At 33.3% G+C, this 16,912-nt stretch overlaps 1 protein-coding gene across 2 annotated transcripts; it reads right to left on the reverse strand.

Annotated features, from left to right (window-relative positions):
- Window positions 1–121: 121 nt before the first annotated feature.
- On the reverse strand, window positions 122–14,301 carry ND-B8 (NADH dehydrogenase (ubiquinone) B8 subunit). 2 transcript variants are annotated; one of them, XM_089104033.1, is made up of 3 exons: window positions 14,201–14,301; window positions 1,772–1,878; window positions 122–278 (listed from the first exon to the last, which is right to left on the reverse strand). In XM_089104033.1, the coding sequence occupies exons 1-3, from the start codon at window positions 14,296–14,298 to the stop codon at window positions 187–189; spliced, it is 297 nt and encodes a 98-aa protein (XP_088960159.1). In that variant the 5' UTR covers window positions 14,299–14,301; the 3' UTR covers window positions 122–186. The 2 variants fall into 2 exon arrangements, with proteins under 2 accessions (XP_088960159.1, XP_088960158.1); XM_089104032.1 differs by lacking the exon at window positions 14,201–14,301 and adding an exon at window positions 7,827–7,945.
- Window positions 14,302–16,912: the final 2,611 nt, after the last annotated feature.

A 16,912-nucleotide genomic window follows, 5' to 3' on the forward strand; every position in this document is an offset into this window, starting at 1 on the left:
CGCCAATTTACATTTTGGTGGATTAGCGTAACTGCTTCAATTCAACCTTAACGGAGATCCCCCCCTCCCCCCTTTATTGCGTGCACACACGCGTAACACTTGACATCAAAGTAAATACTGATTCTTAAATAGTATGTTTATTCTAAGAGCGTACATAATATTGAATGTAAAATACAAGTTAATACATTACTTCCTTTGACTAGTCATTGTATTTAAGGTCTCTAGAACACGTTCTGCACTCAAGTTGGACAATGGGATGTTTTCTTCTCTTCCATACTCTGAAACATAAAATATTTCAATCTCTTAGAAGATTTGACACAGACATTATCTGGCGTTCTAAGCGAAAAATATAAATGCCTGTACAACCAGTTTTGTATTATCAGCTGTATAATAATTGTTTATCATATCAAATTAACACATGGTTTATTATTAATTATAAATTAATAATAATTTATTATTATATTGTTTGTTTGTTTTTTAAAAAAACAAACAATTTTTTGTTTGTTTTCCAGTAAAAAAAACAAACAAAAAAAACATACTTTCCAATTATTTAAAGAATCTTTGAAGTAGAGGTGGGTGTCAAAATACCATATTTTTCCCCCTGGACCCATCTTAAGTCAATTCAAATCTGAAAACTAGGAATTTCAAAAATTTAGTTTTAGCTGTTTCAAAATTATGAAGGTTTTAGGGCAGTACCATATCTTCGACAGTATTACCATATTGAGCCAAGAAAATAATCAAAACTAATTCGTTTAATTTGATTACTTCGTATGTCCATAACATTCTAACATTAATGATTTGTTGATTCCAAATGACAAATACATCTCCAAAGGAAAGCTACACCTTCTCAAGCTCTCTGGTCTGATATGTTTTTAGCTTGTTACTGCTGATTTTTGCTGATATTCATTAACAGTTTAATTTCCTAAGTCTTTCTTATTTTTAGAACATATATGGTAGTGTAGATTTCCATTTAACAAGTTGAAAGAATCAAATTCCATTTTCACTGTCCTTTGTACTTTCAAGGTTTTTTTTTCCTGAGAAGTAGCCAAAAAAGAAGTAGCCAATTTCAGTTAGCACAACAATCATTTCAATTTTTTATGTTGATGTTGACAGAAATGTAGTCTTCTAACTACATTAAAAAATAGCCTGCTCACTTCTCACACAACCTAGAAATATTACATTGTGCCAAAATTCAAATCTGAATGAAAACAGCCAATATTTTGATTGTCACTCTAACTAGAATATTTTTTATGATTTCTAAATATTTCCTTCTGACCACAAAACTGAGGCAATACTATTTTCCCTAATTTTTCAAAAATGTAAATAATTTGAGAAATGTATAGTACTACTATGATAAAACACAACAAAAAAAGAAACAATAATAATAATTTTATTTTAAACACAGAGAAGCTATCGAAAATTAAATGTGTGAATTTGGATATAAATATTGTAAATGTTATTAAGTGGTTTGGCCACTGCAGAAATTAGGACCATAATTGACTAGTATCCTTAATTTGTCAACTATTAGGACCAAATTTAGCATTTCGCAAAGTCACACGAGCCCACAAATTGTTTCACACAAATATAATTTGTTTTAAACTAATTCGTTTGATCTGGTTTGAAAGATTCCCAGGGAAAACTTCTGTAGCATTGCATAAGTAATGGATTCTAGTTCAATGTGGTTCTGGACTTGTGTCTCGACTGTTTCCAAATAATGGACTTGTGTAATCATTCTAATTTCAAGCTCAATACAATAATGATATGATCTTACCATAGCGAGCATACAATTTAGGTAAAACCCCACTACATTCTCGAATCAAGATTGGGAAATTGGGGTTAGCTTTCTTCAAGTCTACATAATACTTCTCCACAAAGTCCCTGAAATATAAATACAATACTTAAAAATTAAAAAAAAAATTAATCACAGGAGAAACCTAGTCTTTTACTAAGTGTCAATTATAATGAACATTAAATACACACCTTCACATGGGGAAGGGGGGGGGGGGTGGATAAAGAATCCCCCCTCTCCCAAAAGAAATTTAAAAAGTTTGGACCTAAAGATTTTGATTTGGTTCTTGAATCCATTTCAACATCTTTTGATAGACCCCACAAAAAAGATTGGGGTTCTGTGCACTAATAATTACATAGAAAGGTACACTCAACTAACATTTTAAGGATGCACCATAGTATTTTTCCAGCATAAAAACCCTCAGAGATTCCGTTTAAGACTGCAATTTCCTGTGCTTCTTAAGGAAAGGGTATGAACCTCTTTCTCATGTATGTAGAACTGATTCCATGTATATGTGTTGCCGAAAAGCATGTCCACCATTCTCGACAAAGGTTATGCCTTTAGGGGGGGAGGGATAAGAAGATTTCTTTTTAGGACTATGTATGTCCTTATTTTTCTTTCTTTTTTTCTTGTCCTTTTTTCTCTTACAGTTTCTTATATTTTCCTTACAATTGTTCAAAAGGACAAAGGCATGAAGAAAAACACATGCATGGCTGGGAGGGAGGACCCTCAAAGGCTAGTAAAGGTTTTCCTTACTAGCAATTGAAACTTTAAACATAAAATTGGAAGTGGACATGTTAAAAATTGGAAGTTGTTTAATCCTGTTTTAAATCTAGAATGAGAAGAGTTTCAGTTTGAAAAAAAAAGCTAAACTAAGGGCATTTGGAATCTTTTTTGTTGAAGCAATTCTTGGTCCTGGAAACGACTGTCTTTATAAGCTCTCTCTTTCAGACTAACTGCTGATTAAGGTTGTCAGCCATTTGCTGGGATTCCCTAGATTGTCTTGACGCTTGTTCAAAGGACCTAAGAAATGGCTAATAGGGTAGGTTTGGGAAGGTGTGATTTGTTGTCGATGGCTGTCTTTTACAAACAAATCCACTCACTAGCCCACAAGGAACTTTCTTATGTTTTCCTACCTTTTTTCAAGGCAACAAGCCAACATGTGAGCAAATATCTTGCCCTGAGTAACCAAAGGAATACTAATTAAACAAGATGAATCAGTAGTTCAAAAGGTATTATGTGACACTTTTGTCATACTGAGATACATAAATTACATAAACTGCTTTTTCTAGCAGTTTAGCCTCACAAGGCCAACAATTTAGCAATTTGCGTTGAAGCTCAGACACTTCAGAAATAAAATAATGGATGTCACTAGAAATCAGGAAAATTATGCCCTATTTTCATTTACAGATTTGGCTAAACAAGTCGCCCTCTCCCCCTGTCTAAACAATATTTAAATAAGTATTTTAAAATAAGTTATTTTAAGAAATAATATAAGAATAGCATAAGAAACTGTTATAAGTAATAATAGAGAAGGTGTCGATGCCTTGAAGTAACCAAAATATACATACCCCTTTTTTATCTGGAATGGACTACAGTCATACAGATATACATCCTTTTGGAGGTCATATTTTCAAGGTCCCAAGAAGAAAATTTATTATTTTCATGTTTTCTTTAGAAGGTTTGTATATAGACTACACCTATATCTGAACTCAGAGGAGGGGGAGCAACTGTCACCTTAAATTGCAACTAGGAGCAATCTAAGGATTTCTCCTTGTAGAGGTCTAGAATGATGGCTAGTTGTAAGCAGGTTCACTGGTGACCTGGTGCTGTTCCATCTTCGATAGCATCCCAATGGAGTTTACACTCTCTGGAGGACCACTCAGCACCTAGCCTTCGTTTAAAAATATCAACGGATTCAGCAGTAACTGTTTCACTAGATAGTTTGTTCCAATTATTGACAATGCATCTTGAGAAGAATTGAGTATGGACTCTAGAAATTGTAAACTGTTTGACAAGTTTCAGGTGATGACCTCTAGTTTTTGAATTAGTACCAACAGTAGGGAATAATGCTGGGAGAGCCCTCAATAACTCAAAGGTTAAAATAGCATCCCCTCTATTTCTCCTGTAAACAAGTGTCGGGAGATTCAGCTTTGATAGTCTTAAGAGGGTAGGAAAGCTCTTGTATGACAGATATCACTTTATTAGCACGTTTCTGCACATCTTCAAGAACTTGTATGTCTTTTTTAAATATGGAGAGGCGAGAAACATTCCAACTTCAAGCTTAGGACGCACAAGTCCCTTATAAAGAAGACTGGTGACTTTAGGGGAACAAGAGGAAATAGTATGCTAAATCACTCCCAAGGTCAAACTAGCCCCAGCAGCAGACCTCTCAGCATGAGTCCTGAATTTTAATTCGTTGTCAATAATGACACCATGATCTTGCTCATTATTTACAGAGGAGAATAGATGGCCTAAAAAAAAATTAAGAGTGGCAGGGATTCAGTTTGCCAAAGTGAATGATATGGCCATGGCAACATTGAATTCAAGAAGCCAGGTTTCAGCCCATTGACCCAGCAGTTGAAGATTATTTTGCAGCAGGGCATGATCTTGATAGGACAAAGCTGGTCCAAGAAGCTTCAGGTCATCTGCATAAAGAGTTGATTTACTGCTGATAATGGAAGGAGCATCATTGATGAAGATATTACATAGTGTGGGAGGCACTCCACTCAGAACACGCGTTGAGGAAGAAAGAATACGATTACCAGAGTCATCAAATAACTGAACACATTGATTATGCAAATAAAGAAAATCAAGGATCATGAGCAGGGATTTTTCTTCAAGCTTTACTGCACATAATTTAATTGCAAGTCGATTGTGACACACTTTGTCAAAAGCTTTAGAAAAGTCAAGCAGAATCATATCAGCAGGCACCCCAATATCAAGCCACTTGGTGATGTGATCATATGATTCGAGGAGATTAGTGTCAAGAGATCTTCCAGAACAAAAGCCATGTTGTGAACTGTGTAAAACATTGTCTGCTTCAAGGAGTTTAACAACTGCAGAATTGATTATACTTTCAAGAACCTTAACAACTGCTGAAGCCATGCTGATGGGTCAATAATTTTCAGCAAGATCCTTTCTACCTTTTTTAAAAATAGGAATGATATATGCAGTTTTTCAGTCCTGAGGTAGTTTAGAAAAATTTAATAATAAATTGAACAGCAGGGAAAGAGGTTGACACAAAACTGTATGACATTCACGTAGGATACGTGGGTGAATGCTGTCTGGGCTGCAGATTTATTCAGTTTGAGGGATGTGAGTTCCTTTAGAACCAAAGTATATGTAATCAGAATTGGTTCCATATTATGTGATACATCATATAAAAGAGGTGTAGGATATACAATACTGGAGCTGGACAAAAGAAAACAGAAGAGAAAAATTGGTTAAAAATTTCAACTTTCAGTTCAGGATCAGCAACTGATTTACTATCATGCAGGATATCTGAGATTGTGCATCTGCTGCTACATTTTTTACTGGAATAATGCCAGAACGATTTAGGGTTATCCTTAACTTCCTCAGGCAGTTTTTCCTCAAACCTTCTCTTAAACTCCTTTATTTGGTTTGTTGTTTGATTACGAAAGGATTTGAAGACTAGATAATTTTCTGTGGTTTCATTTTTTCTATAGCGATTCCATGCTTTGTTTTAGATAGATTAGCTTGCTTGCTTTGGTGGTTAAAAAGGGTAAGCTCGTTGTCTGTTTTACCTGAAAAATTCGGATGCATGCCTTTTCAACATTTATAGTTTCCATTTTTACATTTGACCAACTTCTCAATATCATCAGTGATAAGTATTTTCCAGTTGACTTTGGCAAGTTTATCAGAGATTATTTTGTAGTTTACATATTTTTTTGCTTAGAGGAAGGTTGTTTGGTATGCAGACATAGCTCTGAAATAATTACTACATGGTTGCTATTACCAACAGGTGTGGTTATTACATTCTTAATAAGAAGGTCAGGGCTACTGAGTATAACCAGATCAAGAATGTTGGAGACTTGACCTTCCCTGTAACAAGTTGGTTTTGAGATTGTTTGACAGAGGGAATTATCAGAGAGGGCAGACAAAAAGGAGAATCTCTATTACAAAAACCAGATCGATCAATCCATTGGATTTCAGGAAGGTTAAAGTCCTCATAAGGACAAGATCATAGCTGGCAAATTTGGACATCACATGATACATCATAGCAGCCAAATTAGATTCAGAGTCCAAAACACAAAGAGCACTGGGGTTTCTATAAACAACACCCACTACAATTGAAATTATATGATTGTGTATTTTAATCCAAACACACTCAATTCCATCAGTAATCAGAGAATTGAATTGAATGAGACTAACATTTAGTCCATCTCTAATATAAAGGCACGCTCCTTGGTGGCAAAGTGGGGAATTCGGATTAGAAAATAGTTCATAATCATTGATTTTGATTTCATCAGGAGTTAAGACTGACAAGGTATTTTTCAGTAAAACTTCTGTAATTGCTCCAATGTCCACTCATTCAGGTTTCATACAAAAGGAAAGTTCTGAAAGCTTATTAGGGGGGCTATTAACACTGGAGCTAAGGAACCTCATTCCCTAAGGAACTCTCAGGAATGAATCCAGAGCCTCAATAATCATCTGGGAAGTTATTTTGAAGCAACCTACCTACCTCCACACTTTCCACTTCCAAAGGCTATTGGCATTTTCTAATCTTAATGTTATAAAAGTTAAACCTTGAAAAATGTATGTGCTGCTCATTCTGTTTTCATAATATTTGTTTTTTTATTATGTTAAATAGGTTTGGTTAGGTTAAAATAGGTTTGTTTAGGTTACTTATTTAATATATGCTATGCTTTAATCCCACCCCCTTATGTGCAAAATTGTTTCTATACTACTATATTTTCATTGTAGTTTTGTTTTATTTCATTAGCATTTGCCAAAATTTACTTCTCAAGTGTGTTTTATATAATAGACAAGCACCATTTCACATTACAAGAAATTGCAAGTGTTTGATCTTAAACAACTTTAATAATAACCATATTGATGCACTTTTAATCTACTTTTTCTATCTATTGTTAGAACAAGTTTTGGTAAATTTTTACCAAATCATATTATTGAGTTACACTCAATGCCTATTTTAATGCTATTTACAAATATAATAATCATTTTCTCAGAAATCAATTTTACCCCCACCCCTATTTATACCAATTCAGGGTATATATTTGCACATTAGGGGGGTGGGGGTAAATTTTATTTCTGATGTAAATGAGAGATAAGTTTAATCTTTCCCCCCACCCCCCTAATGTGCAAATATATACCCTGAATTGGTATATATAGGGGTGTGGGCTAAAATTCATTTCCAACAAAAATGATTATTATTTTCATAGGTAAATATCTACGAAATCATATTATTGAGTTAGGAATAAAGTGAATACACCATTCATTGCCTTTTTTAATGCTGATTACAAATATAATAATCATTTCTATCAGAAATGAATTTCAGTCCCCCCTATATATGCCAATTCCAGGTATATATTTCTACAACCTAAGCTAACCCTAAATGGGAATACACCGGGGGGGGAGGGGCTGCAAATCATTTCCGACATAAATTATTATTATATTCGTGAAAAACAAAAAAAAAAGCATTAATTGGTTTATTCACTTTATTCCTAACTCAATAATATGATTTGGTAGATATTTACTGATTTAGTATATATTTACCAAAAAGGCATCAAGTGGTAAGCTATATTTACTTTATTTGTAACTTGATAATATGATTTGGTAAAAATTTAGCCAAGTTTTTTATCTATTCATTGATATATATAATTATTCTCAATTCCAATTTAGAAACAAGATGTGAGAGTTTGTGTGTTACACAGCCTAGTTTGGCTCAATTGCATAGGCCTACTGGTTTTTTACCCTAGCTTATATTATTATTCCCTTGGTCTACTAGGCTAAATAAAGAATGTAAAAGATTCTTATTTACGAATTGCAGCTTTACCTTACACCCTTGCTAGCTTCTGATTTTTGACAGAGATGTATTCTAATTTCTTTAACGAAAGGTTGAAAAGTTGAAATTTTTCTAGCAACAGCAGTCATGTCTAAGAACGTTTGAAAATTTTTATTAAAGCATCAGCGTTGCCAGGATAGAGAACGAGCGCAGACGAGTCTTTTTATCAAACTATGATGATTACAGATTCAATTTACTGCATTCTTACATTAGCTTACTGCCTGTCACATGGGTTTATGTAATTTCTACAAGGTTAAAAAGTGTGTTTCTGATTGATGGATTATTTTTAGCTGGCTTATCATTGTCAATGCTTCTTGGTGATCCTGTTGGGGCCAAATACTATTATTATTATTGTTAATTTATTGCCTGTAAAAAAAAAAGTACATGGACAGAGCAATCACTAAAGTAACAAAAAGATAAAGAAAAAAAAACACAAACACACATAAAAAATCTAAATATAAATCCAAATCAAAATATAGACTGACAGCCTCAAATTGGCTTGGAAGAAGTCACAAGAAAACATTTATAAAAATTAGAAACTTCATAGAACAAATTGAAGAGTTAAATGAAGCTTCAGGGGCTGAGTCTGTGTAAGCATAGCTTTGAGCTGCAATGTGTTTTCTGTAGTGTTAGTACTCACAGACCATTTTTAATAACCTTAACCCTGGGTTCCCACATATACGATTATTTGGATGCAAACACGATTATTCGGCCAGATATGAGAATATCCTAGTTTTGTGCAAATTTTCGTTAAAATCTATCCAATTTTTCAAAATATTCTACAAGTCCTCATAATCGACTGTTTACGGTTGAACAGCATGAATATCATAATCATATCCTCTGTTTTGTGGCGACATGCCAATATGCTTAATTTCAATATCATAATCTGGGACGGGAAAAGGATATTGTAGATCATAGATACATTTTGCTGTACGTTCTGTCTGTTCTGATAGTCATTCATTGTTTGCCCCTTGCCTATATTTTGAAAAAATCGAAAAAAGAAAATGTCTGCCAAATAAATTTAAAAAAATACATAAAATAAATTAAATAAAATATTTAATATTTTAAATAAAATTATATATTTAAAATAAAATATTTAAAAATAAATATTTAAAACAAAATATATAAATTAAATAAATTAAATTAAATAAAATACTCCCCTCCTCATTAAATTTTTCTTCAATTGACACCACTGATGAGAAAAAAACTAAAAGAATTACAGAGATTACTAAGATTACAGAGGTTTTTGGTCATTTTTCTTTATTGAATTTAATTTATGAAAAGGTTTATATTATGAATTTATTTTGGCACTCAGTAGATTACAAAATATAACGTTAATGTAAAAACATTTTTATTGGTCACAAGTAGGACAGGACTTTTCAAAATTCTGTTAGGTTAGAGTCCTGAATATCTTGGACTCCACTTAAGCTAATTTGTTGTAATATATAGCAGGAATGGGAGGGAGGGGGGCAGGTGCCCCCCCCCCGAGACCTTCAAATTTACATTAGATATGGCTGAAAAAGCAGATGGTTTGAAAAAAGCAGTTGATAAAACTCCATCACACTATTGATTGCCACCCCCCCAAGACAATATGCTGCCTAATGCTGCCTACGCCCATGATAGCAGGTACGTCAAACTCATTCATTACAAAGTTTATGTTATTTCTGAATATAAAACATTGCGTTTTTACCCAAAAAATCAGCATTAAATTTGTGATTTGCACCTGCAGTAGCTTCATTAATTCAAAAGGCGGTATTTGACATTTCTTTTCTGAAACATAAAACATCATGAAACATTTTGTTTTTACTAAAAAAAAACAGCATTAAATTTGTAATTTGCACTAGAGTAGCTCCATTAATTCAAAAGGCGGTACGTGACATTAAAAAAAAAAAAGATCTACATCTTACCTTCTCAAGGAAAACAAGTTCTATCCATTTGTTTAATTGGTTTTCTCCTACCTTATTTGATTCCTAAGATATTCCAAAATTCTTTTGTCCTCTCCCTTCCCTTCCTCTAGGCTTTTTCGACCTCCCAAAGACTTTGAAAAATACATTTATGGTATTTTATTAAGAAAACACTTTTTTGTGCATTTCGTTAAGAAAATGGCAAAATTGTCCCATCTCCTCCCTGGATTCCCGTGAAATGATACAAATGGATATATTAGACATCTGGACAAAAATGCCTTATTTGATATTAAATTAGGAAGAAGGAAAATGCATGAAGGCCTCTTCCCTCACTCATAGCAATAATTTCAAATTAGGGCTTTTGATACCTAGCTTTGAATTACCTCAACTTTTTTTTGGGGGGGGGGGCATTTGCCCCTTGGCCCTCATTCTAAATTATTTTGCCCTTCCCCTGGGTTTAAAAAAATACCTTTTTTTTGTATTTTTTCTGCCCTGCTTTGTGTTTCGTTGAAAAAATTGAAAAAGCACACAAATGCCCCCTCCCCAGATTCTCGTGAATTGACAATACTGGGAGTTTGACACTTGGATATCAGAATCAAACATACAGAATTTGGTAGTTTCTAAACTTATCAGAGGATCCGGACTTGTTAACGACCATACCCAATACAAGTGGCCTGGGCTAGCAAAACAGCTTATATACCATCGTTTAGGGGGCTAGATGAATAGATCTTCTCAGCTGCACAGGCCAACAAATAAGTTCAAGCTTTAGCTTATGCCCAATGGAAGCTGGGTTAAAATCAAGCTTCACATGGAACTTATATTGTAAGATAAACAAGGGAAATGGATTTAGAAGTAAAACTTGACAAAATGAAGACAGCCCTAAGAAATATAAATACCCTCTACTTTCTCTATATATATATCCTCTGTAAATGTTACTCTACTTTTGCAGTTTATACAGAAAGACGTGTTTGTATTTAGTGAGTCCAATTGCAAAATGAATTATCAAAATGAATAAAGCAAGTGTTTTGATGAAGCATTTGTCATTTTGACACCAAACACTGCAATCTTTTTGCAACCAATACCAAAGACAAATTTGCGTTTGGTAGGTTCAGTGAAAACAAACTGTCACAACTCTGAAGCTATCATAACTGTTAAATTGTCATAACTCGTAAGGTTATTATCCGGTTTATGTGAGGCCAATTGCAAAATGAATTATCAAAAAAAAAAAAAGTATTTTGATGAAGCATTTGTCATTTTGACATCAAAATATTGCAATCCTTTTGTAGCCGATGCCAAAGACGAATTCCCATTTTGTAGGTTCAATGAAAACAAACTGTCTTAACTCAAACTGTCATAACTGTTAAATTGTCATAACTTGTAAGGTTATTATCCGGTTTTGTGAGGCCAATCGCAAAATGAATTATAAAAAAAAAAAAAAATAAATAAGTATTTTGATGAAGCATTTGTCATTTTGACATCAACATATTGTAATCCTTTCATAGCCAATGCCAAAGACGAATTTCCATTTTGTAGGTTCAGTGAAAACAAATTGTCATAACTCTGAAACTATCATAACTGTTAAATTGTCATAACTCGTAAGGTTATTATCAATTTTCGTGAGGCCAATCACAAAATGAATTATCAAAAACAAAAACAAAATAAGTATTTTGATGAAGCATTCGTCATTTTGACATCAAAATATTGTAATCTTTTCATAGCCAATGCCAAAGACGAATTCCCGTTTTGTAGGTGCAGTGAAAACAAACAGTTGATATCAATAACAAAAAGCCAGTCTGGTTGTCTTACACAATCACAACCATACTCTCAAAGCATGTTTGACCACTTTATAGGTTTGCCAACTTTTTTGCAATGTGCACGTGAAGCTATGCTGCATATTCTAGTACAGTTGATATCAATAACAAAAAGCCAGTCTGGTTGTCTTATACAATCACAACCATACTCTCAAAGCGTGTTTGACCACTTTATAGGTTTGCCAACTTCTTTGCAATGTGCACGTGAAGCTATGCTGCATATTCTTGTACAGTTGATATCAATAACAAAAAACCAGTCTGGTTGTCTTACACAACCTTGACTATACTCTCAAAACATGTTGGACCACTTTATAGGTTTGCCAACTTTTTTGCAATGTGCACGTGAAGCTATGCTGCATATTCTTGTACAGTTGATATCAATAACAAAAAGCCAGTCTGGTTGTCTTATACAACCTTGACTATAGTTTCAAAACATGTTTGCCCACTTTATAGTATGAAAATAGAATACTTTTATAAGCAAAATTGTGAAGGTAATTTGTGAATTATTAAATTGGGAGCATCTGCATTGGCTGACAGTCTCAAAGACAAAGAAAAGTTCATTATGAACACAATTCTTGACCTAGTTCATTTTAGTTCATTATTAACACAGTTCTTTAGGACACAGGAGAGTTTGCTTTGACTAGTGACAGAATATAGTGTCTGACCATAGAGGTTCAAGAACCATTTTAGATTGTTGGAAGGGCTACAGCACAATTGAGCTGGAACACGCAGGCTTCACTCATTTGAAAGTAAACCACAAAAATAATTTTGTTAACCCAGAAACCAGCACCTCTACCCAAAAAGTAGAGAGAATGCAGGGTTTCTCAAAGTAGAGGAACAAACAGCACTGAGGTATATCCCACCATCATTTATATTCATATTTAGCAGAGTATATGTGGCAGGCAACTGTAGAGGCAGAAGACTGAGTTCATTTTAATGCAATTCTTGAGGACATTTCTGTATTCTGGGAGCATATTTCCAAGTTGTAGTTTTCACAATTTTGCTAATAAAGTAGACCTATTCTGTTTTCATAATATTTGTTTTTTCATTATGTTAAATAGGTTTGGTTAGGTTAAAATAGGTTTGTTTAGGTTACTTATTCAATATATGCTATGCTTTAACCCCACCCCCTTATTTGCAAATATGTAGCCCAAATTTGTTTCTATACTATTATATTTTCATTGTAATTTTGTTTTATTTCATTAGCATTTGCCAAAATTTACTTCTCAAGTGTGTTTTATACAATAGAAATTTCAAGTGTTTGATCTTAAACAACTTTAATAATAACCATATTAATGCACTTTTAACCTATTATTTTTCTATCTATTGTTAGAACAAGTTTTGGTAAATTTTTACCAAATCATATTATTGAGTTACAAATAAAGTGAATATACCACTCAATGCCTATTTTAATGCTCTTTACAAATATAATAATCATTTTTGTTAAAAAAAAAGAATTTTATCCCCACCCCTATTTATTCAGGGTATATATTTGCACATTAGGGGGGTAGGGGTAAATTTTAATTCTGATGTAAATGAGAGGTAAGTTTAACATTCCCCCCACCCCCCTAATGTGCAAATATATACCCTGAATTAGTATATATAGGGGCAGGGGCTAAAATTCATTTCCAACAAAAATGATTATGATATTCATAAAGAGCATAAAAATGCGGTAAATATATACCAAATTATATTATTGAGTTTCAAATAAAGTGAATATACCATTTGATGCTTTGTTTTATGCTGATTATGAATATAACAACCATTTCTATTGGAAATAAATTTTAGCCCCCCCCTATATATGTCAATTCAAGATATATATTTGCACATATGGGGTTGGGGGTTAGGTTAGGGGGGGGGACTGAAAATCATTTCTGATAAAAATAATTATTATATCCATAATCAGCATAAAAAAAGGCACTGAATGGTGTATTCACTTTAGTCCTAACTCAATAATATGATTTGGTAGATATTTACCAAAAAGGCATATACCCTGAATTGGTATATATAGGGATGGGGGCTAAAATTCATTTCCAAAAAAAATTATTATTATATTCATAAAGAGCATAAAAATGAGGTAAATATATACCAAATCATATTATTGAGTTTAAAATAAAGTGAATATACCATTTGATGCCTTTTATTATGCTGATTACGCGTATAACAATAATTTCTATTGGCAATAAATTTTAGCCCCCCCCCCTATATATGTCAATCAAAGATATATATTTGCACATATGGGGTTGGGGGTTAGGTTAGGGGGGGGGGACTGAAAATCATTTCTGATAAAATGATTATTATATCCATAATCAGCATAAAAAGGCATTAAATGGTGTATTCACTTTATTCCTAACTCAATAATATGATTTGGTAGATATTTACCAAAAAGGCATCAAGTGGTATATTCACTTTATTTGTAACTCGATAATATGATTTGGTAAAAATTTACCCAAGTTTTTATCTATTCATTGAAACATACAATTATTCTCAATTCCAATTTAGAAAAAAGATGTGAGGGTTTGTGTTTACATATCCTACTTTGGCACAATTGCATAGGCCTACTGGTTTTTTAATCTATATTATTATTCCCTTGGTCTACTAGGCTAAATAAAGAATGTAAAAGATTCTTATTTACGAATTGCAGATTTACCTTACACCCTTGCTAGCTTCTGATTTTTGACAGAGATGTATTCTAATTTCTTTAACGAAAGGTTGAAAAGCTGAAATTTTTCTAGCAACAGCAGTCATGTCTAAGAACGTTTGAAAATTTTTATTATAGCGTCAGCGTTGCCGCGATAGAGACCGAGCGAAGACAAGTCCTTATCAAAATATGATGATTACCAGAGATTCAATTTACAATTCAATCTTCACATTAGCTTACTGCCTGTCACATGGGTTTATGTAATTTCTACAAGGTTTAAAAACTTGTTTCTGATTGATGGATTATTTTTAGCTTGCTTATCATTGTCAATGCTTCTTGGTGATCCTGTTGGGGCCAAATGTTATTATTATAGTTATTAATTTATTGCCTGTAAAAAAAAGTACATGGACGGAGCAATCACTAAAGTAACAAAAATATAAAAAAAAAAAAAACACAAACATGCATCGAAAATCCAAATATAAACACAAATCCAAATATAGGCTGACAGCCTCAAATTGGCTTGGAAGAAGTCACAAGAAAATATTTATAAAAATTACAAACTTCATGGAACAAATTGAAGAGTTGACTGAAGCTTCAGGGACTGAGTCTTTGAAAAAGCACACAAATGCCCCCTCCCCAGATTCTCGTGAATTGACTATAATGGGAGTTTGATACCTGGATATCAGAATCAAAAACGTGTAGAATTTGGCAGTTTCTAAACTTATCAGAGGATCCGGACTCGTGAACGATCATAGACAAGACGACTGGCCTGGGCTAGCAAAACAGCGTATGTACCATCGTTTAGGGAACTAGATGAATAGATCTTCTCAACTGCACAGGCTAACAAATAAGTTCAAGCTTTAGCTTATGCCCGATGGAAGCTGGGTTAAAATTGAGCTTCATGTAGAACTTATATCGTGAGATAAACAAGTGAGGTGAATTTAGAAGTAAAACTTCACAAAATGAAGACAGCTGTAAGAAATATAAATACCCTCTACTTTCTCTATATATATCCTCTGCAAATGTTGCTCTACTTTGCAGGTTATACAGAAAGGCGTGTTTATATTTAGTGAGTCCAATCGCAAAATGAATTATCAAAATGAATAAAGTAAGTGATTTGATGAAGCATTCGTCATTCTGATACCAAACACCGCGATCTTTTCGTAACCAATGCCAAAGACAAATTCGCGTTTGGTAGGTTCAGTGAAAACAAATTGTCACAACTCTGAAGCTATTATAACTGTTAAATTGTCATAACTCGTAAGGTTATTATCCGGTTTTCGTGAGTCCTATCGCAAAATGAATTATCAAAATGAATAAAGCAAGTGTTTTGATGAAGCATTCGTCATTTTGACACCAAACACCGCGATCTTTTCTTAACCAATGCCAAAGACAAATTCGCGTTTGGTAGATTCAGTGAAAACAAATTGTCACAACTCTGAAGCTGTCATAACTGTTAAATTGTCATAAATCGTAAGGTTATTATCCGGTTTTCGTGAGTCCAATCGCAAAATGAACTATCAAAATGAATAAAGCAAGTGTTTTGATGAAGCATTCGTCATTTTGACACCAAACACCACGATCTTTTCGTAACCAATGCCAAAGACAAATTCGCGTTTGGTAGGTTCAGTGAAAACAAATTGTCACAACTCTGAAGCTGTCATAACTGTTGAATTGTCATAAGTCTAAAGGTTATTATCCGGTTTTCGTGAGTCCAATCGCAAAATGAACTATCAAAATGAATAAAGCAAGTGTTTAGATGAAGCATTCGTCATTTTGACACCAAACACCACGATCTTTTCGTAACCAATGCCAAAGACAAATTCGCGTTTGGTAGGTTCAGTGAAAACAAATTGTCACAACTCTGAAGCTGTCATAACTGTTGAATTGTCATAAGTCTAAAGGTTATTATCCGGTTTTCGTGAGTCCAATCGCAAAATGAACTATCAAAATGAATAAAGCAAGTGTTTCGATGAAGCATTCGTCATTTTGACACCAAACACCACGATCTTTTCGTAACCAATGCCAAAGACAAATTCGCGTTTGGTAGGTTCAGTGAAAACAAATTGTCACAACTCTGAAGCTGTCATAACTGTTAAATTGTCATAAATCTTAAGGTTATTATCCGGTTTTCGTGAGTCCAATCGCAAAATGAACTATCAAAATGAATAAAGCAAGTGTTTTGATGAAGCATTCGTCATTTTGACACCAAACACAGCGATCTTTTCGTAACCTGTTTGACCTCTTTTTCGTTTCTATCCGGACTGATGGCCAAAAAGCCCCATCTTCGACAATCTGTTATCCTCCATCCGTGGAACGTGACCTATACGTTATACGGTCAGTCAAGACAGTCACCAGACAATTTCTCTGGAAAAGGTTTAAAATATCTTCCTTCGTCTTCCAAAAAAAAGGTTTAAAATATCTTCCTTTGTCTTCCAAAGGGCCCACTTTTCAGAGTTATAATTGACAGCGGTGATTACCGGGGCGTCCAATATCTCAATCTTAGTTCGCAGTATGTATACGATATAAAATATATATATATATATATATATATATATATATATATATATATATATATATATATATATATATATATATATATATATATATATATATATATATATATATATATATATATATATATATATATATATATATATATATATATATAGGCGAACAACATAACTATTGCCAGTAATGATGTTGATCATTGTAATATTA

This window comes from Artemia sp. Qi Xiang Cuo, chromosome 18, assembly GCF_049724085.1.
Source record: "Artemia sp. Qi Xiang Cuo chromosome 18, ASM4972408v1, whole genome shotgun sequence".
Classification (NCBI taxonomy): Eukaryota; Metazoa; Arthropoda; class Branchiopoda; order Anostraca; family Artemiidae; genus Artemia; species Artemia sp. Qi Xiang Cuo.

Excerpts from the sequence above, each read along its gene's own strand:
- ND-B8 (XM_089104033.1), bottom strand. The coding sequence starts at position 14,298 with ATGACTGCTGTTGCTAGAAAAATTTCAGCTTTTCAACCTTTCGTTAAA. Across the intron at positions 1,879-14,200 it reads GAAGCTAGCAAGGGTGTAAG|GGACTTTGTGGAGAAGTATT; the intron begins GTAAATCTGCAA and ends TTTATATTTCAG. Across the intron at positions 279-1,771 it reads TAAATTGTATGCTCGCTATG|AGTATGGAAGAGAAGAAAAC; the intron begins GTAAGATCATAT and ends TTTATGTTTCAG.